Source organism: Apium graveolens, chromosome 1 (genome assembly GCF_009905375.1).
Source record: "Apium graveolens cultivar Ventura chromosome 1, ASM990537v1, whole genome shotgun sequence".
NCBI classification, from domain to species: domain Eukaryota; kingdom Viridiplantae; phylum Streptophyta; class Magnoliopsida; order Apiales; family Apiaceae; genus Apium; species Apium graveolens.
In genome coordinates this window covers 193,497,788-193,525,053 of record NC_133647.1, presented here as the reverse complement: position 1 = coordinate 193,525,053, position 27,266 = coordinate 193,497,788, and the positions used below count along the sequence as shown (strand labels likewise).

The 27,266-nt window shown below is 35.3% G+C and overlaps 2 protein-coding genes across 2 annotated transcripts; one reads left to right on the top strand and one right to left on the bottom strand.

The window, feature by feature from the left end:
• Nucleotides 1-783: 783 nt before the first annotated feature.
• On the top strand, nt 784-12,664 carry LOC141674716 (protein VAC14 homolog). The gene is made up of 20 exons (XM_074481419.1): nt 784-1,075; nt 1,738-1,851; nt 1,940-2,005; nt 4,416-4,505; nt 4,576-4,695; nt 4,796-4,824; nt 4,927-5,069; nt 5,161-5,255; nt 6,133-6,219; nt 6,371-6,478; nt 6,631-6,722; nt 6,838-6,919; nt 7,216-7,281; nt 7,833-7,948; nt 8,033-8,153; nt 8,406-8,567; nt 8,686-8,814; nt 9,407-9,475; nt 10,096-10,389; nt 12,199-12,664. Exons 1-20 carry the CDS (start codon nt 986-988, stop codon nt 12,298-12,300), a joined length of 2,175 nt encoding a protein of 724 aa, XP_074337520.1. The 5' UTR covers nt 784-985; the 3' UTR covers nt 12,301-12,664.
• Nucleotides 12,665-14,036: 1,372 nt separating this feature from the next.
• Nucleotides 14,037-17,772, bottom strand: LOC141674709 (ankyrin repeat-containing protein At2g01680). The gene is made up of 3 exons (XM_074481414.1): nt 17,244-17,772; nt 15,640-16,049; nt 14,037-15,256 (listed from the first exon to the last, which is right to left on the bottom strand). Exons 1-3 carry the CDS (start codon nt 17,551-17,553, stop codon nt 14,393-14,395), a joined length of 1,584 nt encoding a protein of 527 aa, XP_074337515.1. The 5' UTR covers nt 17,554-17,772; the 3' UTR covers nt 14,037-14,392.
• Nucleotides 17,773-27,266: the final 9,494 nt, after the last annotated feature.

Genomic DNA, 27,266 nt, shown 5'->3' with positions numbered 1-27,266 from the left:
AAATGTAAAAAATATGATCACATTTATAAAAATATATTACAATAACATTTACCTTAAATACATGTAATTTTTATAATGTTATGTTTTTCGAAATTGATTCCACATATATTCTCAAATAACACATGGCGGTTTGTTATTTATAGGAGTCATATATCTGCACTAGGATCCCATTTAATTTATAAATTATTGACCAATAATATAAAGAAAATGTTAAATTCATAAATTTGTATACAGTTTTTTTACAGAATCACATGTTATATACACTGATCAGGATAGCCCCACATTTACATAAATAAGTCCGAATAACATATATGTAAATGTGTCACATCATTTTGTAAGTTTTTCTTACATATAACACTATTCATAATATATTACTCCCTCTGTACCATTTAATTCTATACATTATTTTTCGGCACGCTTTGTAATACTCATTTAATATAATTCCATAATATTTTTTTAATTTTTTTTCAGAATAAAAATTTAATGTTTAAACTTTTATTCAAAAAAAATTAAAAAAAACATTATAAAACTATACCTTATAGAAATCTCGAAATACGTGCAAACAGTGCAGTATAAAAATCAACGGGACGGAACATAGTTCAATTAACATACGTATCAAATCATTTTGTAAATTTTTCTTACATGTAGCACTATTCATTAAATTTTTAAAATCCCCTTAATTTAACCAACACAGAAGTCCCCTTAATATTCCCCACAAAAAAAAAAAAAAGAAATCTCGAACAAGCATTTCATTTCATTTCTTTTCTTTTTCATTTCATTTCTCAATTTTATACATTTTAGATCTAAACATTACTCCCAACACGTATACACACACCTATACATACAGCTCAACAAAACGACAATCCTCTCACAAATTCAATTAATCAATCAATTCAAGGGTTATGTTTTCAGCTTCCATCGCAAAACGGCGTCGTTAATCGCACTTGTTCGCTCCGGTCACAGCCAAAAATCTAAGGTTTTTGCTATGGCCGATGCTCTCTCCGCTATTCCCGCCTTTGTTCTTCGCAATCTCGCCGATAAATTGTATGAAAAACGTAAAAATGCTGCTATTGAGGTACAATTTCGTGTTTTTTTGGTTAATTGTGTGAAATTTAGGATAAAGTTTGGATCTTGATGTGTTTGGGATTGATTTGATTAGTGAAATGAGTTGTTAAGTGTGTAATTGTGTTTGATTTTGGATAAAGTCTTGATCTTGATGTGTTTGGGATTGAATTGATTAGTGAATTGAGTTGTTAAGTGTGTAATTGTGTTTGATTTTATATAAAGTTTTGATCTTGATGTGTTTGGGATTGAATTGATTAGTGAATTGAGTTGTTAAGTGTGTAATTGTGTTTGATTTTGGATAAAGTTTTGATCTTGATGTGTTTGGGATTAGTTTGATTAGTGAATTGAGTTGTTAAGTGTGTAATTGTGATTAATTTTGGATAAAATTTTGATCTTGATGTGTTTGGGATTGATTTGATACGTGAAACGAGTTAAGTGTGTGTTTGTGTGCGAGTATGTTTGATTTTGGATACATTTTTGATCTTGATGTGTTTGGGATCAATTTGATTGGTGAAATAAGTTGTTAAGTGTGTGTTTCTGTGTAATTGTGTTAAATTTGGGATAAAGTTTTGATCTTCATGTGTTTGTGATTGAATTGAGTTGTTAAGTGTGTATTTGTGTGTGATTTTGTTGAATTTTGGATAAAGTTTTATCTTGATGTGATTTTGATAGGTGGAGAATGTTGTTAAGCAGCTGACAGCTGTAGGCGATCACGATAAAATTAATGCGGTTATTAATTTGTTGACTCATGAGTTTACGTACTCGTCTCAGTCGAATCATCGGAAAGTTAGTTGCTTTTTTGGATTTTGGTGTTGGAATTTTGTTTTCGTAGCGGAAAATTGAATTTTTGTTGATGTGAATTTGGTGTTTTTAGGGAGGGTTGATTGGATTGGCTGCTGTGACGGTTGGTTTGACGACTGAAGCTTCGCAGCATCTTGAGGTAGGTGTAGTGGTTGTGTTATTTGTTAATGTGTGTGTTAGTAGTTTTAGTAAATTTACGAGATTAGTGTTGGTGTGTGGTGAATTGGGATTTGTAAGAAAGTTATTATGTTGCAGTATGGTTTAGTGTAGGTTGTTTGGTATTTATAAGTTGTACTGTTTTAGTATGGTCATAAATGTGGTTACCTAATAAGATATTCACTTCTGAACCGAAGTCCTTTTACAGCTACAATCTGTTTTCTGTTGGAAGTTATTGCACGCGTGATAGATTTTCTTAATATGCGTAATTTTGCAAAAGTGGACTACCTTTTTGAAATGGAAGGAGTATATGTTTTGTACTTGCGTTTTTCCGCATGGACATTAAATTGTAGATAACGGGGTGAGATTGAATAGTTATCTTGCAAATGATTGTATGTGAGATTGACAGTGGTGTTTCTTACAAACTTTTACATATAGAAATGGTTTTAGTTTTAAGTAGGGTTGTATCAATACATGTACTTTAAAGTGGATGAAGTTAATCCAGAATATTTTCAATTTTACCTGGATATTTTATCTGAATAAAAAGAGATAGTTATTGAAAGATTGTGCATCTTCTGGTTGGATAACGTGCCACTATCTATAAGACTAATGGAATTGGTTTTTATTCACACTATTGATTTTAGAGATTAGGGTTTCACACCCTGTGGATTATAGGTTCTCTTTATTTATTAATCAACTCTTTTATAAAAAAAATTCCATTTCATGATTCATTCACATTCTATAGTGATCTTTAATTGAAAGGAAAATGTATATGTAAAAACACTGCAACTTCTTTAGGAGTAACTATATATAAAGCAACTTTTCCAGCAAACTCAATAATCAATTTCAAACTCGAACGATAAAAAAAATTAGGAAAACATAATTCTCTATATGTTTTGTAAGCCTAAGTTCTACCGCAGATATGGCTTCTCTGGCCAAGTTTCATATTCCTATATTGAGCTTATAAGATCGTTTTTCCCACACATCTTTTTCCTGTTTCTAGAGATGTTTTTGGCCACATCTGCCTTCCTGTTTTCTAGTTTCTGTTTTTTCAAGATCTTGTATTCTTGTCGGCTTATTGCTGCTTGGTTTCTGTTTCCATAATCCCTGCGCCCATATAAGATTGTGAGAGGTTTAATATATTATGAAAATTAATTGTCTTCACATATTAATTTCTTTGTTCCATCTCAAGAAGTATGCTTTGGGAAAGATGACAAATATAACTGAAATTATCTCAGTATTGCCCGAATTACCATATTTTGGTAAGGGGGCCATCTTCACATATTTGGATCGGTTATTCTAGAAATGTGTATCTTGATCCGGTTCATTGTCCTACACAGCATGTATGTACTATGTGCAGAAACACACCAACCACAACATACTCCTTGCCCTAAGGTATCAATGTTGAAAGGGAGAGAATACCCAACATCACACTCATCGTAACCTGATACAGCCAAAGAAATCAAATCACATGAGAAAGTGGTCTGCCAGTATCATGATTATAGTTATATTACGAATCTTATGTATCAATTTGTGAGAGCGAGAACCTAAATAATGTGTGTAAAATCAAGAAGATTAAGACATGGTTTTGTCACATACTCCTCCTGTACATGTGTATCTCATTGTAGGAGATTTTGATTTTTTGTTTTGGGAATACACCACATGAACATGTGTATCCCATCTTTGAAATAAATGTCTTGTTTTTTGATGCTCCATTTAAACATACACATCTTCTTCATAATAATACTACATTATTATAATATGTTAGCGGGAGATGCACATCAGTGGTACCCAAACACATATTGAGTTCGAAATGCTGGTCACAAGTTTCAGAATAGTTATTTTTGTTGTACTTGTATAAAGAACTGGAAAATATGACCTTCACCCTCTTTTTTAGTGTGCAAAACTCCCTTTTAGACATTAATATTTGCAGATATACTTCATTCCTCTAGCATATTGCACTAAATTTATTTGTATATAGGAATAAATTTTAGTGAACCTACTTAAATGAAGAGACTTTTGCTCACTGATAATTCAGTTTAGTCGCTCTCCTGTCTTTCATTTCTTGTAACTTTCATTATTACTTTTAGTTTCTTCTCAACGTTGGAAGAGTTCCAACCTCTACACATGTTTGAAAGCATTGCCTACTACTTACTTTCAAAGGTTTTGTAAACACTATTTATTAGTTATTTTGATGTGTAAGTAGTTCATTATAATTTTATATTCATTGGGAATATTGAATATTTTAATTTTATATTCATTTGTCAATATTTTGTGCCCGTAACTGTTTCCTCAGTCGACTGTTCTGCTTGCAAATATAATATTATATCTAAAAAGTGCTTGCTATTTTCTATTTTGTACTTGTGACCTTTTATCTAAATCTGGTCTTTCAGCAAATTGTACAACCGGTGATTAAATCTTTCTCCGACCAAGATAGTAGAGTTCGGTATTATGCGTGTGAAGCTCTATATAACATTGCCAAGGTAACTGATGATGATTAATGTATACCACTTTTTTTCTTGCTATGTTTTCCTTACCTTACCTTCTTTGCAGGTTGTGAGAGGCGAATTCATTGTGTTCTTTAATCAGATCTTTGATGCTTTATGTAAACTTTCAGCAGACGCAGATCCCAATGTGCAGAGTGCTGCTCATCTCTTAGATAGGCTTGTAAAGGTAACACATCTTTTTCTTTTACCTTGATAGTGGATGATGTTGTCTCCCTTTTTTCGTATTTTCCAAATAATATTTTTACACTAACTTTTCTTGGAAGCAGGACATTGTCACAGAGAGTGACCAATTCAGGTTTGCTGTTTCACTAAACATGCTACATTTGTTTCTTGTGGTAAACGCTTAGTGTTGCAATTTGTAACAATATATCTTATCGTCTTTGCGGTTTAAAATCAGCATCGAAGAATTTATACCATTATTGCGGGAGCGTATGAATGTCCTCAATCCTTATGTCCGCCAGTTCTTGGTTGGATGGATCACCGTATTGGACAGTGTTCCAGATATTGATATGCTGGGTTTTCTTCCTGATTTCCTTGATGGTAAATTGTCGTGATTATACTTTTGATAGCTTCCATCTTACTAACATTTTTTGTTTACTATCTTTTTATGTTTGATTTGATGACATTTCAGGCTTATTTAATATGTTAAGTGATTCTAGCCATGAAATTCGACAACAAGCTGATTCTGCATTATCCGAATTTCTTCAAGAGATAAAAAATTCTCCTGTAAGTGCCTTCTTATGCTGATATGCTGCCTATATAATTTAATTCTTTTTTTTCTTTTTATCATTATCAATTTTTTTTTTGAATTAATAGGTAGACGAGGAGTTCTCCAACCTCAAAGTGGGTGGACAAAATGAAAATTGTTATAATTTCAATTAAATTTAAAATTTGTTTAAAATTTTAGTTAAATCTTGTGATTTCTTAAATATTTTATGCCTGTCAACCTCTCCGAATGCGTAGAGGTTGACGGAGAGGTTGACATGCATAAGGTTTTATTACCACAATTAAATGCGGAGAGGTTGACAGGCATAAAACATATAAGAAATCACAAGATTTAACTAAAACTTTAAACAAATTTATAATTTAATTTTGAAATTATAACACTTTTCATTTTGTTCACCCACTTTGAGGTTGGAGAACTCCTCGTCTACCTATTAATTTAAAGAAAAATTATTTGATAATGATAAAAAAAACATATCAGATAAACCTTAACAGAGGATGTGCTACCATCATTCCCTCGTAATATGCTGATATGCTGCCTATATAATTAAATGCCCCCCTTCTCCCCTCATATATATACATTGAACTGCTTCTCAGTTCTCATACACTGTGCTTTTGGAAGAATCCCCTCTACTGTTGGTTTGTATCAAACTCTATCACCTGTTCCCTCACTTTCGCGAACAGTGCTGGTTTTTTATGTATCATTTTTTAGACGGCTCTTCCTTCTGGCTACTAAGTAGCTATTGATGAGCATATTTTAGCTGTTAGTTTTTTGATTACATCAATCGTATTTAATATATTTAACTTAACGTAATTACTGTTACATAAACAATTTCATTTACTTTGTAAATCTCTGACTCAACAAGTGTTACTTTTGAAGTCGGTAGATTATGGTCGCATGGCTGAAATACTTGTTCAAAGGGCAGCTTCCCCGGATGAATTTACTCGATTGACTGCTATTACTTGGGTATGGATATTGACACAAAATATCGAATTTCTTCCGTATTGTCTTATTAATTGTTTATCCTTTCCACCTTTCTTACCTAAACTTTTCAGCAAATAAGATGACAATTTAGCTAAAATTATTCATTTCTCTCAATGCGATGGTTCGACTTCAGATAAATGAGTTTGTGAAACTTGGTGGGGACCAGCTTGTTCCATACTATGCCGATATTTTAGGTGCCATTTTGCCTTGCATAGCCGATAAAGAAGAGAAAATACGAGTTGTAAGTCAACTGGGGTCAATTTTGCTTTTTGCAAAAGAAATTATTTTCCAATATGCAGTATTTGGATTCTCAGTCCATGTGTGCCTACTGCCTACTGCACTATTTGTGTCACATCTGTTGTTACTAATTATTGTTTTACTCATCACCACCAGGTTGCTTGTGAAACTAATGAAGAACTTCGCAGTATGGAGGCCGATCCAGCTGAAGGATTTGATGTAGGAGCAATCCTCTCTATTGCAAGGAGGTATAGATTTTGATAACTAATAGGCCGCTTCTGAATTCACAAAGTTGATATTACTATATTTGTTTTGCATGAACTGAGTTGTGCCGAGCTAACCGTGTATTGTTCCATTTACTAGCCAGTTGTTTAGTGAATGGGAGGCTACTCGTATTGAAGCATTACACTGGATGTCGGCTTTGTTAAATAGACATCGTGAAGAGGTAATTATACTTTTGTTTCTTATCACACTCCTTACTGTTCTGTATCCTGTTGTGTTACATGGAACGAGTTTGGGCTTGGATGTAGAATTTGATCATCAGGTTAGGAATTAGGATGATGAGAGGATTGAAAATGAATGTTATCTCTCTCTCTCTCTCTCTCTCTCTCTCTCTCTCTCTTTTTGTTTAAGGTTGTTTGAGTAATCGTGTGTTGATTTTTTTATATGATCATTTGTCTATATTTTCTTTGACATATCTTAGCTTTTTAATTTCCTTATTTTGTTCTAAATCTGAAACAGGTTCTGAATTTCCTGAATGATGTTTTTGAGACACTTCTCAAGGCGCTATCAGACCCCTCTGATGAGGTAATATATCTTTCTGCTGCTTATATGTCCTCCAGATAAGTTGCTTGTTTCTTCAATTTGTCAGTTCAATTCCATTTCTTGTCATTCATCACAAGTTGTATACTGTTATCTTTAGTCACCTTCCATCTCCACCAATATCCTCAGCTAGCAATATAATGAAGCAGCATTCAGGTATAGGATGCTGTTTATAGCTATCTAACTATAAATTCAAGGATGGATGACAATTTGGACTGAAATGTGCACATATGAACGCTTGAAACATTGATTTTTTGTTTATATGTTTATTTTGCTACATAAACATTAAATATATTATTGAATGACTACAGTTATGTCAAATTTTAGGTACGTTGTATTTAGTATATACCACCAGATAGGGTTTAATTCTTTCAAAATACAAATTGAACTTCATCAATTTTAATATGCAAGCACCGGGGGTTCTTTATCATGCATATAAACATCCGGCCCTGTCTAATATTTAGTCTAAATTGAACAAGTAAACTTGATCCCTCCTGTTTACACTCCTACAAATAAATTTTGGGATTTTTTCTCAGGTAGTTCTATTGGTGCTTGAGGTTCACGCAGGCATAGCCAGAGACTCTATGCATTTTCGGCATCTTGTTGTCTTTTTGGTCCATAATTTTCGTATTGACAACTCTTTGCTAGAGAAGTGAGTTATCTCTTGTCAACAGTATTTAAGGAGGCGCTATCCTTTTACTTTTTTTGGTCCGTCATATTTTGTTTCTGTTCTCAGACGTGGGGCTCTGATTATCCGACGACTTTGTATACTTCTGGATGCTGAAAGAGTTTACCGTGAGCTTTCCACCATCCTTGAGGGTGAATCTGACCTGGAATTTGCATCTACTATGGTCCAGGTTGCAAATTTACCTTTAGAAAGTTTTATGTCGTGACATCTGTTTTTTAGAATTATTTATCTCTAGTTCAATTTCTTCACGTGGTTTATATAGTATATTCCGTATGAAGTTAAGTTACCTATCAGACACAACCAAAACCACCCAGTACTTGTTACAACTTGTAAATTGTCTCAATGTCGTTTAAATTGCTTAGATTTTGTTTTTCTATGATGCCTAGGTGACACAGTTTTGCATTTTCGAATTACGTTACAGGCTTTGAATTTAATTTTGCTTACTTCATCTGAGTTGTCTGGCCTTCGAGACCTGCTTAGAAAATCCTTGGCGAATGCGGCTGGAACAGACTTATTTCTTGCCTTGTATGCATCATGGTGCCATTCACCCATGGCAATTATTAGTCTTTGTTTATTATCTCAGGCAAGAGCAGAGAACTTTTAACATTGCTATTTTTCCTGTATATGTAGTTTGGTGTGTCATTGTTCTGATAACATATGGTTCCTGGTATTGATGCTCTGTGCTTGGCATTTATCTACAGGCTTATCAGCATGTAAGTTCTGTCATCCAGTCTCTGGCCGAAGAGGATGTCAGTGTCAAGTTCTTGGTTCAGCTGGACAAATTAGTAAACCTGATGGAGACCCCGATATTTGCATATCTTAGATTGCAGGTGCTTTGACCTTACCTATTTTCTAAATTTTTGAATTTAATTGCCTGGATTTACTACTTCCTTAGTCTTTCTGTAACTTTTTTTCCCTTTTTATTTACACTTTTTTCTGTGTTTTGACATTACAATCGACTTATGATTATAGAAAATAGTCACTTGTGTACTGTGGGCCATTACGACTTCATTCGTAATATGCTCAGTATGTTTTTTTACTAAGCACTGTTTGGATACAAGTATTATCAAGCGCTGCATACCTCATGTTTAGACTTGTATTATAGGTACTAAGCCCGAACCCACTAAAATATATAACAGTCGTGTGCCATTGACTTCAATATTGTTGGTATAGAATTCGGAAAGTGTTCGGTTATTTTTGTTTACACTTTTTTAGTAGCTGCATTTTACAAATTATGCAAAAGTCTTGTGGCCACTGGCCAGTTCCTTTGTTGAGGCTATGCTCTAACTGACCAGCTATACTCTTTATCTGTAATACAATGTGATGTGTGGTGATAGTTTCTTCGAAGTTTGTATGCATCATTCATATTCAGAGGACTAGTCTATGTTGTATTTATGAAATATCTCGCTGTATTGATTTCAGCTGCTGGAACCTGGAAGACATGTATCGCTGTTAAAAGCCTTGTATAGTCTTCTTATGCTATTGCCTCAGGTATCTAATTGTTTTTCTAAATTTGCTGTGGGTTTTAAACTTTACTTGGACCAAACATATTATTCGTTAGGTGAAGTAAATGTTACTTTGCATCTGGAAGCTTTTATATATGCCAATCAATCAATTTAACATATTTATAGAGTTAAAATAAGTGCTATTAGTTTGTTACATTAAACACAAGTTGGAGAACTTCGAAATTTATGTGTTGATCCTAATAAGCACATAATTGGTAATTAAAAGAGAGCGTTTTGTAGATATTATGAACTGCATATGTATAAATAAACAAGTTATTCCTATAGTATTCAGGGAAGAAATATACAGAAGAGCATTTGTTGATTTCTATACTGCCTACCTTGACATTCTAATAGATTTTAGCTGTTCAATTCTGCATTTGACCTTTTTCCTTGCCATTTTTTTATTAAATTAAATTTAATAATGTATATTAAGGTCAATTTTTTTTGCTAATTATATTAGGGTCAATTTTATTATTACTTGTAGAGGTAATTATGCTTTTGGTGTCTATGTCTGGTATTTTACTTTATTTAGTATTGCAACATATATTTATATATAGAAATTGAAAGCTTTTATACTCTACCTCACTGATCTAGTTTTTTATGCAGCAAAGTGCAGCTTTCAAAATTCTACGGACTAGATTAAAAACAGTGCCACCGTACTCCTTCGGAGGGGAAAAAATTAAACGATCATCGTCAGGAAATCCTTTCTCACAGAAATATTACATTACCAGCGAAGATCGTGTATCTGAGGACGGTGACATGGATGAAGATGCACATAATATGCACAGTGGAGTGAACTTCTCATCCAGGTTGCAGCAGTTTAAGCAAATGCAGGATCAACATCGTATGCATATAAAATCTCAAGCACAGGCACGCTACAGCTCCATGATGTCATCTAAGGTTCGATAAACTTTCCAAGTTGCTTCACTGTATCTCCTATATTTACTATCGTCTAGTGAAGCTTGCTGTTATATTAGGAATTTGTATTTGTTAGGTGGTTGTACAATTAAGATTTATGCATATTTAGAGATGATAACTTGGTGAGAGATGACTTATCCTAATGAAGTGTTAAATATCACTCTCAGCTTGTAAAATCACTAGTTACTAACATATAATCCCTGCAAGGCGGTGGCAAAATTTTACATTTAAAATAACATATATATTATAAAGAAATTGTAATTAAAACTGATTTTTTACATCTAATAATATTACAATTATATTAAGAAAGAATGACAATGATACCCGTTTTTTAATAATTGATGGTTACCATATTTACCAACCAGAATGTTGGCCATATTTACCAGCCATATACACTTTCCACAACTGTGTATTACGCTCTAAATACCGAAAGCAGTTCTCTTCTTCTCCTCTTTATTCCTACTTTCTCAGAGTACATCCACGGCCGCTGTCAACACAAAAACCCAGATGGATTGAAATAAACCCATGGGTAGATCACTCACAATCTCCTTGTTTCGACAGCTTATGTCCTGTCATAATTTGAAATTCGATTCAAACACCCTTCATGATTTCAAACCCAACTCTTACGTCTCTCTTCAGGGTATACACGATATGCACATATATATACCTTACATAAGGATATGCATTTGCAGAAAGTGTATCCACTAAAACACATAGTTGAAAAGTGTATCCTTCCATGAAAATCACAAGATGCGCTCTTGAGATATGCGCATCCAGTATACGCATTTCAAAAGGGCGTAACCCACTGGTAGTTATGACCACAATTATGGAAAGTGATATTTGTGTTTCTTTCTGTTAAATTCCAGGTATACTTGGCCATCGTCCTTGTATTAATTATGAACTTCAATTATTTGATGAAGTTAGATGTTTGATATTTATGAAGTCATGAATCAGAGTAGAACATAAAGGGTGAAATAGTTAGGATATCTTGTACGGCATGTGATTATTTAAATTTCTGCAATTAATTACTACAAAGAATATAGAACAAAAAACAGTTCTAATGTGTTAAAATCATTACTTTATAATTATACGACTAGGTATCAAGTAATAGATTGTAGATATTATTATATTAGAAAAAATCTAGTAAAATGATAATTATAGATATACTTATCTAAATTAGACTGGCAGAACCCATAGAATTCGAATATTTCTTTGAAAATGATGGAAGGAAAATGTAGTTTTTGAAGCAAAAGTAGTGACTTGGTTTATCCTCCCTTTACCTTTTTACCATTTGAGTTTGACTGTATTCCTATCATTGCTACCATTTTGCTTTTTCTGAATCAAATTAATGTGAGCTGGACTTGACCTCGAATCTCTTGTGGAATTTTATTGAAAATTTAGCATCTTTTTGTGCCAAAATAAGACGACTGAGACTCCGAGTCCAAACCTATTTCTGAGCATCAAGTATCCAACACAGGTACTTGAGGTGAAATCAATAGATTGGATAACATAGTGAACCCCCATTTGTTTTTTCTTCCTGCCACTGGTAGTTGTATTTTAAATTAATTCTCTAAAGCAAATGATCCTTATATTACTCGTAGTTTTCTGTACTAAAATAGTGCTTGGAGGATGAAGGTACTCTTTCGTGGCAGACTGGAGCTCTTTGCAAATATATTCAATTAAATCCAAATTGCTTGATTGTGTAGTTGTACTGTACGTATATGATGGTGACTTTTTATTATTGTTTCCACCTCCCCCTCTGAAGTGTATTGCTGTCAAATGATTATACAGGATGTGCAAAGACTAGAAGAATCCGAACAATCTTCTACGAGTTCAGAAATCAATAGACCTTCTAGACCAGCTCGCAGAGGTCCAGGGCAGCGACAGCTTTGAGAGTTTTGTGTTCATGAAATGAACCTACTTCTGTAAGGCAGCTGATGCAGTATCAAAGTTCGACACGTGGATGGGGATAGTTCTGGTGTAAATTGTAAATTGTATATCATAATAGTAGTGTTTTTAGTTATACTACTTCCTACAAAGGTCAGAATAACGGGTCAATGATCACGATTAAGTTTTTGGGTCCCCACGAACGAGGTATATGCTCATATGGTTCTGTTATTTTTATTGGAAAACCGTATGAGCTAGAGGTAGATATTTAATTTAGAAAAAAGTGCACAGTTTGTTTCAATTGTTAATGTGTGAAGCAAGTGCCTGCCTTGTTCTTGGAAATTTTTAAGAAACTATGATCTTCACTCTTCGTGTACCTGAATATTATCTGTATCCCTTCAGTGGCCGGAACGTGGGGATGTTTGTACCGAAGCAACGTTCTAACAAGATTTTTTTTAAAAAATTATGATAGTTTATATGTAAAAGTTGAAGCCGTTTAGAAGTTTCGGTGAAATTTAAAAATTTCATTGAAAGGTCACAAATTTGGAAAGCAGAACTTATTGAAAACATTATGCATTTCACGCAGGAGATGCCTTGGCACGTGTTTCTGAAGAAATCGAATTGGGGCTTCAATTAAACAGACACGGCGTATCTGATACGCACCTTTAGTATGCCACAATGAAATGTTCCAACAACATGCAATGCACCTCACGGTCCTCACCTCAATTAGCGTCTCCACGCGAATTAAAGTGCTAAAAGAGTCTGCTTTTTAATTTGTGATGTTTGATCTTTGTTCTAAAAATTGCCATATCAAGTGCTCTTTAAAATTTGAAATTTGCTTTCGTTTTTTTGGCTAATACTCCCTCCGTCCCAACCAATTCTTTACGTTTGGTTTGGGCACGGAGGTCAAGAAATATGTATAAAATAGGAAAAAAGAGAAAGAAAAGTGGGTGAAGTGGTGGGACCCATTGATTTTTAATATATAAAAGGGAGATAGTGGAGTAAAAGTATTGTGAAAAGTAAGGAAAAGTGGGAAAATGGTGAGACCCATTGACTATTTGTGGTAAGTTTTGAAATGTAAAAATTTGAAAGAGACATCAAAAAAAGAAAATATAAAAAAATGGTTGGGACGAGGGAATATAACTTATAATCTTATAATTGAGTATGTATTGTTTGAATGAGTCAGAGTTGAACCATCCACCATCCAGGACATTCTATAAATGTATAGGGTCATATGGTTATATGGTTTAAGATGTGGTATCAGATTGGAATTAGAAATCGGGTTAGAGTAGTATGAGATCATTTATCATATCTGATATCATGTGTTTTGTTGAATGGTGTAATCCCAATAATTTTAATTTAATTATAAATATTAATTTCATTATTATTTTAATATATTTTTGATTCATAGATCTATTTTAATATTAAATATTTACATTTAATTGCTAAAATTAAAATTAAAATTGATACTCATACCACTTTCTCATACCCAACTCTCTAATTGCGTATGAAAAATTCATACCTTGGGTTTGAGAAATGAGTATCAAATTCAATTTTTCGGAACCAAATATGAAAATGGTTGAAATTCATACATGATTCCAAAATTTGGCGAATCAAGCAACCCTTAAATGACATCAATATTTGGTTAAAGAGAGTTGAAAGGCTAAATTGGTCTCTATAGAACACGTACTAAAAAGATTATCACTACATTCTATTAACATCTTTCTAACAAGGCCTCGACGGATCAACACCATGCTGCATTACTTCAGAAACAACTTTTACATTTTGCATTTACAACATCTACAATACTAGTTTCCTATTAGAAGAAACATAAGCAAACTATAGAAGGATTATTTAGCTCAACTTTAAGTTACTTGTAAGACATCAATAGGTACCTGGTACTTCTATTTGGACTTACTAGTCAAAATTAAGACGAGCCAAACGGATCCTAAATCTTACAATTCGAGAAAAAAAATCTAATCCTTCGAAAATGATGCCTTTCTCTGATAAATCTAGCAGAAAGCACTCTTTTCTTGTGACCCTAAGCACTTCATTACTTAAAGACTTATAGCAAAGGTAATGGCAATTTGCAAGAAAGTCATAAAGCATATAACCTGTCATGATCAGACTCTTCATCATAATCTGAGATATTTGCTGAATATGACCACGAAAATGATTTACTTCCGCTAGCCCTTTTGATTCGCCGTGGAGAATCATTTCCAAAGTGCTGCCGGAAAACAAAGTAGCATAAACTTACAAGTGTACCAAGCAGTATTGGAACTCCTACGACAGTAATTGTAATAGCCATCCATGAGCTTCCCTTGCCAACAACCACAAATGCTATAGACAGAAATGCTCCGCAAGTGCTAATGCAGGCAGCCCACATTAGCTTGTTTACAACTGAAACAATCTGTCTCTGTGCTCTGGTGTCCCATGCAATCAAAGTGATTTGGACTACAACAACGGCCAACGATATAAAGAGGGAAGTAGCGTTCAGAAGGCAGAACAATCTAAATGCTGTACTGCCTGCTATGTTAGCTTTTCCTGTTTCTGGTCCGTCAGTTAAATACTGACCAGGTAAGTCAAATATAGCCAAGAAGGCGATGGAGGCAAATAGAACAGCAACAACTGTAACGGAATTAATTGTATTTTGGACAGCTTCCCTGTGAATTTTCTTGAGTTCCTTAGCAATACCTGAAACCCGTCTTTGAGTCTTTTCATTTTGTATGAGCTGAGAGTAAACCTCGTGCTTTATATCACTCACTGTCCTTTTGAGCTCCATAGCCTCATCAAGTCGGCCAACATGCCTCGCATACTTGGCACCCGCCTCTGTCAAAGCCTCCACAATTTGCAAAGCAGATTCTCCATATTGGAGCTTATCAGCCAAATCCATGGCAGTTTCCTGATTATTGTTAATGGCATTGACATTGATAGATGTATAGCTCAGCAAAAGGCTTACAATCTGAAAGAAAACAGATGGATCATTGGTTTAGAACCACTTACAAAAAAATAAACTAGAACATAAATATATCACAAAACAAAATTGTGTCTGTGATTTGTTAGACTACAAAGTGTCATTATGATAGTTAAAGAATCATATAATAGTATGCACACAATGTGACTCCAATAGCAATAGGAAAATAGTAAAGTCACCCCAGATTTGAGGTATAACTAAAGAGATAAATTGTAGTTAGAAGTGAGTGTTAGAATTATGTAATCCATGAGCAATTAAACACTTGCGACATGTGAGCATCATATCAAAAAAATAAGTTGACTATAAAAACTTAATATCTAAAAGAAAGGAGTTTTTCTGCTTTACAAAAAACGATGTCAGCATGGTCATACCTGCGGACGACATTTCCTTGTAGCAATGTGAACAGCTGTATTACCCTTCTTGTCACGTTCATTTAATATGGAATGATCGGCCATTAGTATCTCCTCTATTACGGAAGTATCTTGACCTTTTACGGCCATATGAAGTGCAGTCTGACCTTTCTTATCTTTAATGGAAACAATCTCGGGATCTCTATCTAAAAGCGCTTTTACCACACCAAGGCGGCCATATCTTCCAGCATTATGCAGTGCAGTTTTTCCATTATTTCTTACTATCCTTATCGAGCTCACATCAGCATCTAATATGGCATTTACTACCTCCAAATGGTTCTTTTCAGCAGCTGAATACAGAGGACTAGTGTTTGAGGCATTGCATGATTTGCAAAGCTCAGGACACAATCCCAAAAGTTCATTCACAATCCCTAGATACAAAAGAAATAACCACAAATTACTTCAATCGGGAAAGTCGTTGAAAATGTCATATATACCTCAATCGTCTACACTGACAGGGATCTGCTGCCACAAGGAAACCCAAATGATCATAGTTCAGTTACTTTAGTACAATATAATGTACAACTTCAAATATCTCTGTGAGTAATTGTGAAATTCTATTGTTGCGTAAAATTAAAATCTGTTTTGTTTGTGACACTAGCAACTTCATTTTATTTGGTTATCCGGAAATATGGAGTATCTAGGAAATTGAAGATAAATCTAATGTGTTCAACAGTGTTAGAGGCTGATTAATAATCAGATAAACTGTTTCGTAAATGTTAGTTCATGAAATTGTGTACCTAGATGACTATAAAGAATTAAGAAGACTAATATGGCCACTTGTTGCTGACACATATAAATGCTAAAATGTATGTGCCTACATATCACCCATGTGCCAATTTCAACTCTTGGCCTAATTGCCTAAACCACCAAACATCAAAGAGTTACATTTAGGACTAGATACATTTTATGCTATGGTGTCTTACACACTAGAAGCGATATGTTATGCATACTTTTTGAGTTCAAACTTTCCAATACATTAGGGTTTTGAAATCACATTTGCATCTTCAACCAGAGAAAAAGAGAAACGCAAGTTGAGCAGAGCTGCAGACGCATATGCATTCCCATTGTACTTGGTTGGCTCAGTATGCTAGCCTAAAACCTATGTTCAACCTCTGCTCATTTCCTATGGATATCCTCCAGCCAAGGTACATAATCCCCCAATTTTAAACTAAGCTCGACACGTGGGAAGCCTAACAAAGGAGAGGAACTTAAAGGACCAGGGCGGCCATAGATTTAATTTTTAGATTTATATCTAAAAATTTATTACAGGCTTATTCATCAAATCTAAATTAAGGTAAAGGCGACACCGAATAAAAAAAATGAATAATTAGGCTTAAATTAATTTTGTTACTTAGGAGAGGAGATGAAGCCATATAGCCCATCCCTTATATCTTTAACACAATTATATATTAATTGCAGTAATAATTGACAGACCTTAGCAACAAAAATGTAACAAAGATACCTTCCAACACAAAATAAAATTGAAACATAGTATCAACAAAATCAAACAACATAAGCAATCTTACAAGAAAAACAACAAAAGCAACCCAAAAAGTGAGTACCTAAATGGCCATGCTTAGCAGCAACATGAAAAGCATCCAAACCAGAAGCCTTAGACTTAATTCTAACAATCTTGAGATCACAAAACTGCAGCAAATAAATAAACATTTTCTCATGATTCTTCTCAGCAGCTATATACAGAGCAGTCTCACCCTTATCACTCTGTAGCTCCATTAGACCACAACCAACTGATGCATCAACTGCATGATCTGAGTCCAACCCTTCATTTCTTATGATTTCTTTAAGTGATTTCAAGTCTCCTGATTGAACTGCACTGAAAAATAATTGGTGGGCTATGAATCTCACTGACATGCTTTCTTGATTTCAACTCTGTTCTTTTAGTTGCTTTTGTTTCAAGAAGACAGAACTGAAAGTGTTGTGTAAAGTCTTCACCTTTCTAATATAAACACATGTATATAAATACATAGATGATTCTAAAGGTTTAAAGGAGAGAAGAGAAAGCAAGAAACCAGGTTGGAAAGAGACATGAAGTTGAGTTGGGCTAATGAGTTTTTTTCTTCATCTTTATGACCTGAAGATTCCAATTTTCACTATTATTTTAATTTTATTTTTTGTTTTTAATTCAAGAAAGATATGATTAAGGTTGACTCAGAGTGAGATATGGTTAATTATGCATTATAAAAAAAGAAAATGATGTATCTAAAGAAATATGTAAAAAAAAATCAATGAAATCAATAATTTGCCACTACAGCACTCCCTACCAAAATTTTGTTTTCTTCTTAAACAGTCAATTTGTGTTTTCTCATTACTGCTTTGTCTCCTTCCCTTATTCCCTTTTCTTAAATTTATTTGTGTGCATTTATTTTTCAAAAAAATATAAGATATTTTTACGTTTTAGGTAAAAGTTTTATTACTCCCTCTATCCCATTGAATTCTATACATTATTTTTCGGCACGCTTTTCAAAACTCCTTTAAAGTATAACTTCACAATATTTTTTTTTAATATTTTTTTCTGAATAAAAATTTCATGTTTAAACTTTTATTAAAAAAATATTTTAAAAAATATTATAAAACTATACTTTATAAAAGTCTCGAATACGTGTAAACAGTGTACATGTAGAAATCAACGCGACTGAGGGAGTATGATTTACCAGTTGTATACTTATATTGGTAAAGCCTCCTTTTTTTGGGGTAAAGCCTCTTTGTGACTGGTGAATTTTGGTCTAGGTACCACTATCTTCAATTAGAATGCAAATTTTATAAAATGTTTGTTCTTGTTGCTACTGCAGTACTGCTGAAACTGGTCTACTTTGTTCAATATTTGCATTTCTATTATTAGCATTTTAAGAATCTGCTATATCTACTATCGATTGGCTTTAGTTTCTGTGGATCTAGCTAGTTAAAGATTTTTGTTCTCTTTTCTTGGCTTTCTCTTGTTTATACTATTTCCATTTAGGAAAAAAAAATCTGGTACACCGTCAGCTATCCCATATTTCTCCCCTACATGATTAATCTGGCATTTCTTGTTTAGCTTGATCACAGAAACAACAAACTTCACTCTGCAGATTCTGCATGTGGTTCTAACTAGTGACGGATCCACTTTCGAATATAAAGGGGGTTGGAAAAAAATTTTAACGAGCTCGAGCTGAGTATTTGGCATGTTCTGCTCGTGTTCGACTCGAAATAAGTTCGAGCTCGGCTCGAAAAAAATGAAAAGTATGATCTTATATATCAGTTATTGAGAATATATTCTGTTAGAAAATATGTTATAAGTCCCATATTGGTAAGTCATATTTTGAGCATTATGACTAAAATATGTGTGAGATATGATGATATTCTCTTAATAATGGAAATTATTATTTTCCAATAGAATTTGGCTCAAATATTATGGCTTAAATTAATTTGATTTTGTTTCAGATTAATTGATATGGTGTATGTCTTGATATATTTAATTTGATTATGTTTCAGATTATTTATGTAATAGAGTAACTTGTAAGTATTACACCGATTCCATAATTAATGATATTTAATTATGGAAAAGAGTAGCGCACAAGTCTATATATACCTATATAAACACCTCTAGGGCGTTACGGTTAGACACACCAAAACACATTCGCCTCTAAACATAAAACCCTACCTCTCTCTCCTCCGGTGATAATTTATTACTTTGTTTCAAGCTCGCTGAGAGTGCTGTTCTATACCACTGCAATCCGTTTTATCCTGAGAGTCTTTTCGCTCGCACACGACGGTGAGGGATAATAAGTTTTAAGGAGATAGTTCTGCACTGGATTCGGATTATATCATTCTCTCCTCTTTTTCTGTTACTCTGATTGTTCATTTTGTTCACACACACATATTGATTTGTTTTTGCACATATTGTTCAACAATCTTAAAGCTTATTATTTTGTTTAATCTGTGACTGACAAATCTGTCTTGCGTGTTTTTGTTTAACAGACTAATGGATAACGTGAACAATATGACTGGTAACGATGTGGTTGATCCCAACGCACAGATTATAATATCTGATGGGGATCACCAACCGCCGTTAAACCCTAACGCACAGGTACTGATACCTGATGGGGGTCAGCCGCCGGTTGGACATGTGCCTTCGGGACATGTGCCTTGGGGAACAACGTCTTAGGGACATACTATCGTAGGACAGTTCCAGGTGCCTCTTGGACAGAATACTGGTGTACAGACACCTGTTACGACTGTTCCACATGTTGCGCCTACTCATCCTACTGTGCCTGCTGCACACGCTGAGAAACCTGAGAAGTTCAATGGATCGAACTTCAAGCGCTGACAGCAAAAGATGTTGTTTTATCTGACCACTCTAAACCTTGATCGATATCTCAAGAAGGAAGTACCATTGATCACTGCTGAGAGTGATATGCAGACTGTGTATGTTGCGGATGCCTGGAAGCATACCGACTATATATGTCAGAACTATGTGCTAAACTGTTTGGCTGATTCATTTTATAACCTACAGTGCTTGAAAACAACAGCTAAGGTCTTATGGGAATCACTTGACCATAAGTATAAAATCGAGGACGCTGTGGCAAAAAAATGGATCGTTGGTCGCTTTCTTGATTACAAGATGGCGAATTCTAAAACTCTGGTCAGTCAGGTGCAAGAACTACAAGTGATCATCCATGATATCCATGCTGAGGGGATGGTCATAAGTGAATCCTTCCAAGTTGCTGCTGTGATTGAAAAGTTGTCGTCTGGTTGGAAAGATTTCAAGAATTACCTTAAGCACAAGCGTAAGGAGATGTATATGGAGGATCTTATCGTTAGGCTTCGTACTGAAGAAGACAACAAAGGATCCGAGAGGAAAAATAATATTGCCACTGAAAAGAAAAACGTGGTGGAGCATCAGAGCTCCAAGCCCAAGAAGAACAATTTTGGGAAAGAGGGGAAGCTGGCACCCAAAGGAGGAATTTCGAAGCCGTCGAAGTTTCAAGGAAAGTGCTTCAACTGTGATAAAATGGGGCATAGGTCTGCCGATTGCAAGAAGCCCAAGAATCCCAGCAAGAAGAAGGAAGCAAACATGATTGGTAACGTGTCCAAGGAGATAGGTGATATAGACCTATGTGCTACAATCTCTAAAGTAAACCTCATTGGCTCAAATCCAAGGGAATGATGGATTGATACTGGAGTTACAAGGCATGTTTGCTCGGACAAGGCGATTTTCTCTAGCCTCAAAGTTTCTAATACTGGTGAGAAGCTCTACATGGGGAACTCTGCAACTTCTACGATTGAAGGAGAAGGCACAGTGATTTTGAAGATGACCTCTGGAAAGAATCTGACGTTGAAGAATGTACTTTTTGTGCCTGATATTCGCAAGAACCCGGTGTCTGGTTCTATGTTGAATAAGCATGGCTTTCGCATTGTAATAGAGTCAGATAAAGTTATTTTGTCTAAGAGTGGTATGTTTGTAGGTAAGGGTTATGTAACCGATGGGCTTTTTAAGCTCAATGTTATGTCCATTAAGGACGATAAAGAAATGAAAAATTCTTCTGCTTGCTCGAGTCTCCTAATTTATGGAATGCTAGATTAGGACATGTTAATTATGACACTTTACGAAGGTTAAGTGTAAAAGAATACATACTGAAATTAACAACTGATACAAAACATAAGTGTAAGACTTGTGTTGAGGAAAAATTAACGAGATCGTCATTTAAATGTGTGGAAAGAAACACCAAAGTGCTAGACCTAATACATAGCGATATATGTGATCTAAAATTCGCTCCAACTAGAGGATGAAAGAAGTATTTTATTACATTCAAAGATGACTGTACAAATATGCTATGTATATTTGCTGAAAAGTAAAGACGAAGCTATAGATAAATTTAAAATCTATAAGGAAGAAGTTGAGACACGACAATATGAGAAAATCAAAACAATACGAAGTGACCGTGGAGGTGAATATGTTGAACTATCTGGGGAATTCTGTTCACAACATGGTATAATCCATGAGGTCCCTGCACCATACTCCCCTCAGTCAAATGGTGTGGCTGAGAGGAAGAATCGCACTCTTAAAGAGATGATGAATGCGATGTTGTTAAGCTCTGGACTTCCGCATTCAATGTGGGGGGAAGCCATCTTAAGCGCAAATAATATCTTAAATATTACGATGCGCAAGAATAAGGATGTAAGTCCTTATGAATTATAGAAGAAGAAGAAGAAACCAAGTTATCAACACTTTAAAGTGGGGGGTGCCTTGCAAAGGTACTAATCCCTACACCTAAAAAGGTGAAGATTGGTCCAAAGACTGTGGATTGTATCTTCATCGGATATCCTCCACATAGAACTGCATATCGGTTTCTCGTTCATGAATCTAAGATTCCTGATATTCAAAAGAATACCAGTATGGAATCAAGGAACACCTCATTCTTTGAGACAACGTTTTCATGTAATTCAGGAAGCGAACAACCTACGACGTCTAAACGAACTCATGAGTCTATAAATGATAATAATGAGAGTGAAGAGAGTGAAGATAGAAATGTGGGGGTTATGAGAAGGAGCAAAAGACAACGTACGGAGAAATCCTATGAGACTGATTTTATGACCTATTTGCTCGAAGAAGGTGATCCGAAAAACTATAAGGAAGCGGTTACCTCACCAGATGGGCCTATGTGGAAAGAGGCCATCAAGAACGAAGTTGATTCGATTATGCAGAATCATACTTGGGAATTAGTAGATTTGCCAACCGGTTGTAAACCATTAGGTAGCAAGTGGGTGTTCAAGAAAAAGTTGAAAACTGATGGCACTATCGATAAGTATAAGGCCAGACTTGTAATCAAAGGATACAAGCAACAGAAAGGCCTTGATTACTTTGATACATATTCACCTGTAACGAGAATAACATCCATAAGGATGATGTTTGCTATCGCTGCAATGCAAAATCTAACTGTACATCAGATGGATGTGAAAACAGCTTTTCTAAATGGGGATATAGATGAGGAAATTTATATGGAACAACCTGAAGGGTTTGTTGTCCCTGGACAAGAGAGAAAAGTTTGTAAATTAGTGAAATCACTATATGGTCTAAAGCAAGAGCCTATGAAATGGCATAAAAATTTGATGAGATCGTGTTGGCAAATGTGTTAGTCCCTAACAATGCAACAAGAATTACAAAAGGGGGGTTGAATGGAATTCTTGAAACTTTTTTCTGAATTGTAAAATGTTCTAACTTAAGATATATATGACAGTGTTTTGATTTGCAAAGTGCGAAATAACAAGTTAAATATGAATCAAAACACAAAGTAATAAAAATACAGGTCTTTAAAACTTTCTGGTGGATTATAAAGTATCCACCAGAGATATATATATAGAGAGAGAACTCTGTGAAGCTTGAATAGCTCACAGCTGCTTACAAATAAGAACAACTAAACTTACAGAAAAATGCTAAGGATACAACTTACAAATGTTTCTCTGAGAAAATATTTGCTTAGTCTTCTTGTTGTTCTAATTGCTACTCTTGGTTTATATATCACCAAGATTACACAGTATAAAGATAAGATAATAAAACAAAATATATCAAGTCTAATACTATGCTACTTCATTACTCTGTTCCAACATCTTTGAATATCTTCATAATAGCATGGAAATGGCAATGCTTCTTTGTTCTCAAAAACCCAGTTGAATAGGCTTACGCATTCCTTTTGCATACACTCGACGCATGTGACTGTGTTGTCACTGTCAACAGATGTTCAAATTGATTATCCGTCGGGTACATGATCATCCGTCGGGTTGCCTTGTTGATCATTTATCGGGTAGCTTTGTTGATCATCTGTCGGGTAGCTATTTGGCACTTGACTTTATTTCATTTATGCAGAATTATAAGACATCATCTATGTATAATTAATCAACATATTTTGCATATCTAATTAAAGTCAACATGACTTATATGCTACTATAGAATCCAAACAAAGGTGTTTGCAGAAATGTGCTTCATGACTTATTATTACACAAGCTACTCACTCGATGGATAATAAATCATCATCCTTTGGGACTATATTGAGTCATCCGTCGGGACTATATTCCTTGTCCGTTGAGTGCTACATTTTTCATTAATTTAAATCTACTAAGGTGTTTTGTTAATGAAATCATCAAGTTCACAACATATTCACAACAATCTCCCCCAATTTGTTCACAGTCATTTTCAAGGTGCTCCTCTAGCCTGAACAGATTAATCTATTTCCTTAAAGAGCTGGATCTCTTTCCAAGCATTATGTTGTTTTCTTCTATCTGATTTTAGAGCTGTCTGTGGAATTCCAGTTCATCAGATTCTGAGAGATTTAACATTTCTTGCATTTTCAAAAGAGTCTCATTGCTAGAGATGCTTATTTGGTCTTCTAATCTGAAGAATCTTCTAACTCCTTTATCATCCATGAATTCCATCAGCCAGTAGGGCCTTAGATGCACTCTACTCCCTGTGTAAGGAATAGTTAGAGTCTTTGGGAGTGCATTTTTTGCTCTAATACTCCTCAGTTCTTCAATCTTCTTCAGAACAAGTCCTCTAGCTGTCACATTGAATTCAAAGTTCTTCTTGAAGGATGAATAAACCTTTATCAGCAAAAATTGTCTTTCTTGAAGGATCATGTGAAGTGGCCACTGTATCTCTTTTCCTCCCTTGTACTTGAATACCAACCTTTCAGGTAGATTCCTGTAAGCATCAATCCCTCTAACTTCTTCCAGTTCATCTAGATAGAGGTTTAAATCTGAGAATTCCTTGATATCACAGATGTACATGATGTCTCCCTTGTTGACTTTGGTTTGAGCTTTGGTTAGGGACTTGGATCTGAGAGTTGAGGGTTTCACTTTCTTGACTGCTCTGGTCTCTGTCTTCTTTGGCTTCATGAATTGAGATAGATTGAGTTCAGGTATTGGTAGACTATCCCGGTATATTGGCTCATCCTTTGGAATGATAGGTTCACGATGAAAGTTCTTGGATGGATCTATCTTGAATTCTCCATGTGCCACAGAGGGCATGGATGTTTGAGTTGTTGCAGATGTAGACTCTTTGGAAAAGTACCTTTCCATCTCCTCATCACTGAAGTCCAATTTTCTCTTGATTCTTTGCTTGTACCTTGGCTTCTTTGTCTGTAGAGGTGCATTTTGTATTTCTTGATCTTGAGATTCAATTATTTCAGATAGTTGTGCAGAAATTTGTTGTGTGGGTTTAACATCTTGCAACTTGGCCAAGATAGCAGCTTGCTCCTTCTTTTGTTTGACCTTTTTAGCATCTAGAGCAGCTTGCTTCTTTTCTTGCTTCAATCTTGCCTTTTCTTCTCTCTTTGCTTCAGCAAATTGAGGGTGTCCAGCCACCACACAAATTTCCTTACCATTCATGAAAACTTTAGCAATTTTTTTTTCAATGCTGAATCAGCTGAATCCTTGTAGAATGCTATAGACCTGGCCAACAGCTTCTTTTCATCAGGCTTTGGTGTCTCATACACTGTTTCCAAGGGGTTCTTTAGTGAAGATTTTGGATAGTTCACCATTGGCTTCAAAATTAGCTTAGCCTTTGGAGATTTGATGCAGGATGGCTGTCCTCTTTCCAGATTATTCATGCTCATTTCATTCACAGAGATTTGCCTGACTTGAGAGTGATGAATGGCTGATTTTTCTGGCTTCTTTACTAACCCAAATCTCTTTTGAATATCCTCATCAATTTTCTCCCAGTTGATTGGGCTCAACTGCTTCTTCTCATCTGCTCTCAATGTGGCTGCTGCTTCATTAATCAGATCAATGCTTTCGATAGTTGGTGACTTGGTGAAAGCAATTGTAGGCACAATTACTTTGCTAACTTGAATATTGAGTTATTTCTCCCCCTCACTTGATCCTTTCTCCCCCTTTTTGTTATCATCAAGTTGTGTGGGAGGGAGTTGAGCAGCCACCAACTGTTGGAGTAGTGCAGTCTGAGCTTCTTGATTGTTAAGTATCTTAGCCATTGACTTCTCTACAGCTGATAGTCTTGAGTCCATGGCCTCAATTTTTCTATTAAGATCAGCCTCCTTCCTTAGCTTTTGAGCAATTTCAGTCATGGTGGTTGCATGGAGTCTAGCATCCATCCTCTCTATAATATCTTGCTTGACTTCAGAAATCTCCTGCTTGATTGCATCCACACTCTGTCTGTGTTGGAGGGCTTGAATTTTATGCAGTTGAAGTGCTTCAAGATGTGCTGTGAGTAGCTTCTTTGTGCTAGCATTGGAAGATGCCTGAATGGCTGCTTAGGTGTCATGAATTTGCTTGAACAAAGTTGATTGGAGATGAGAGTAGGAACATTCTTTTATAAGCATCTAGGCAGGAACAACTGCATCTCCCCCTATGTCCATGTTGTCTTCCTCATCATCCCTATCAGCATCCCCAAATGAAGCTTCATCTAGTTCAAAATCACTGCCAATGTTGGAAGGCATAGCAGTGATTGCATCCTTTGCTCTTTGTAAAGATTGTGTAGTATGCACCAAGTTCAGCAATCTTTCAGCCTCCCCATTGCCCTGTACATCTAGAGTTTGGTAAGTTATCACAGGATGAGTAAATGTCTCAGCATCCAGGGAAATGGAATCTATAACAGCTTGATATTCTTGCTGAAATAGCCTTTCCCTTTCTGCATCATTGACACTCATTGACTCACTTGCAATGGTTTCCATCCTTATCACTCCTTTACCAGCATTTCTCTCTTGATCTCTCTTTTGTTGCATCAAGGTCCCACCTTGGCTCCCTACCCTCACACCCTCACCTTCACCATCTAAGGTGGGACTCCTCATATTCACTTTTGCCAATCCTGAAGAAATGGATTGCATATATTCAATCTTTTCCTCTCCTTTTTCCTGAGAGCAACCCAGACTCTCACTCATTTCACTCCCTTCCCTCAATCCTAGGAGTGATTGCAGTACCACTAAGTCTTCTACACTTGTAATAATTGAAGAAATTCGAAGTTGTGCAGAGACACTCGACAGATAAGGGATATCCGTCGGGTTAGCAGTTTGACTATCCGACGGATAACTGCTGTTAAGCTTATCCGTCGGGATACAATCACTACTCGACGGATGAACAGTATCCATCGAGTGAGTAGAAATGAATGAGTTTGGAGTGGAAACTATTTTTGACTCTGTGCAGATTGATGAGAATTTGGGCACAGATGACTCAACAGTTTCAGAAAGAAATGGCAAGTGAGCCAACAAATCATCTAGAAGATGATGCTCACTTGCTTGGATTTTTGGCTTCTCCAACAGAGTTAAAGATGGAGAATTTGGAAGTGATGTGTTTATCATGTCAACATCTAAAGAGTGTGTGGAAGAGTTTGGTGTTTCAGGGGATTCAATTGTTAGAGATTTTGGCTGTGACTCCACATTTATTGGAGTCACATCAACCTGACTTTGAGAAGGTGCAATGACTGTGTCTTTAGCACCAGTTTGCACAGTGTGTGAACCCTGCGCATCCCCAAGGATCTTTGATTTCTTCTTTCTAGTGTAAGTTTGGGGTGAACTCGTGTCCCTTACCCTTTTGGCCTATGCTCTTGGCTGAAAGCTGTTCAATAGTCACATCCTTTTGGG

Coding starts and splice junctions, on each gene's coding strand:
- LOC141674716 (XM_074481419.1), top strand. CDS start 986: ATGGCCGATGCTCTCTCCGCTATTCCCGCCTTTGTTCTTCGCAATCTC. Junction 5,256..6,132: donor AAGAGATAAAAAATTCTCCT/GTAAGTGCCTTC, acceptor TTACTTTTGAAG/TCGGTAGATTATGGTCGCAT. Junction 10,390..12,198: donor GCTCCATGATGTCATCTAAG/GTTCGATAAACT, acceptor ATGATTATACAG/GATGTGCAAAGACTAGAAGA.
- LOC141674709 (XM_074481414.1), bottom strand. CDS start 17,553: ATGTCAGTGAGATTCATAGCCCACCAATTATTTTTCAGTGCAGTTCAA. Junction 16,050..17,243: donor TGCTAAGCATGGCCATTTAG/GTACTCACTTTT, acceptor TTTTGTATCTAG/GGATTGTGAATGAACTTTTG. Junction 15,257..15,639: donor CAAGGAAATGTCGTCCGCAG/GTATGACCATGC, acceptor GTTTTCTTTCAG/ATTGTAAGCCTTTTGCTGAG.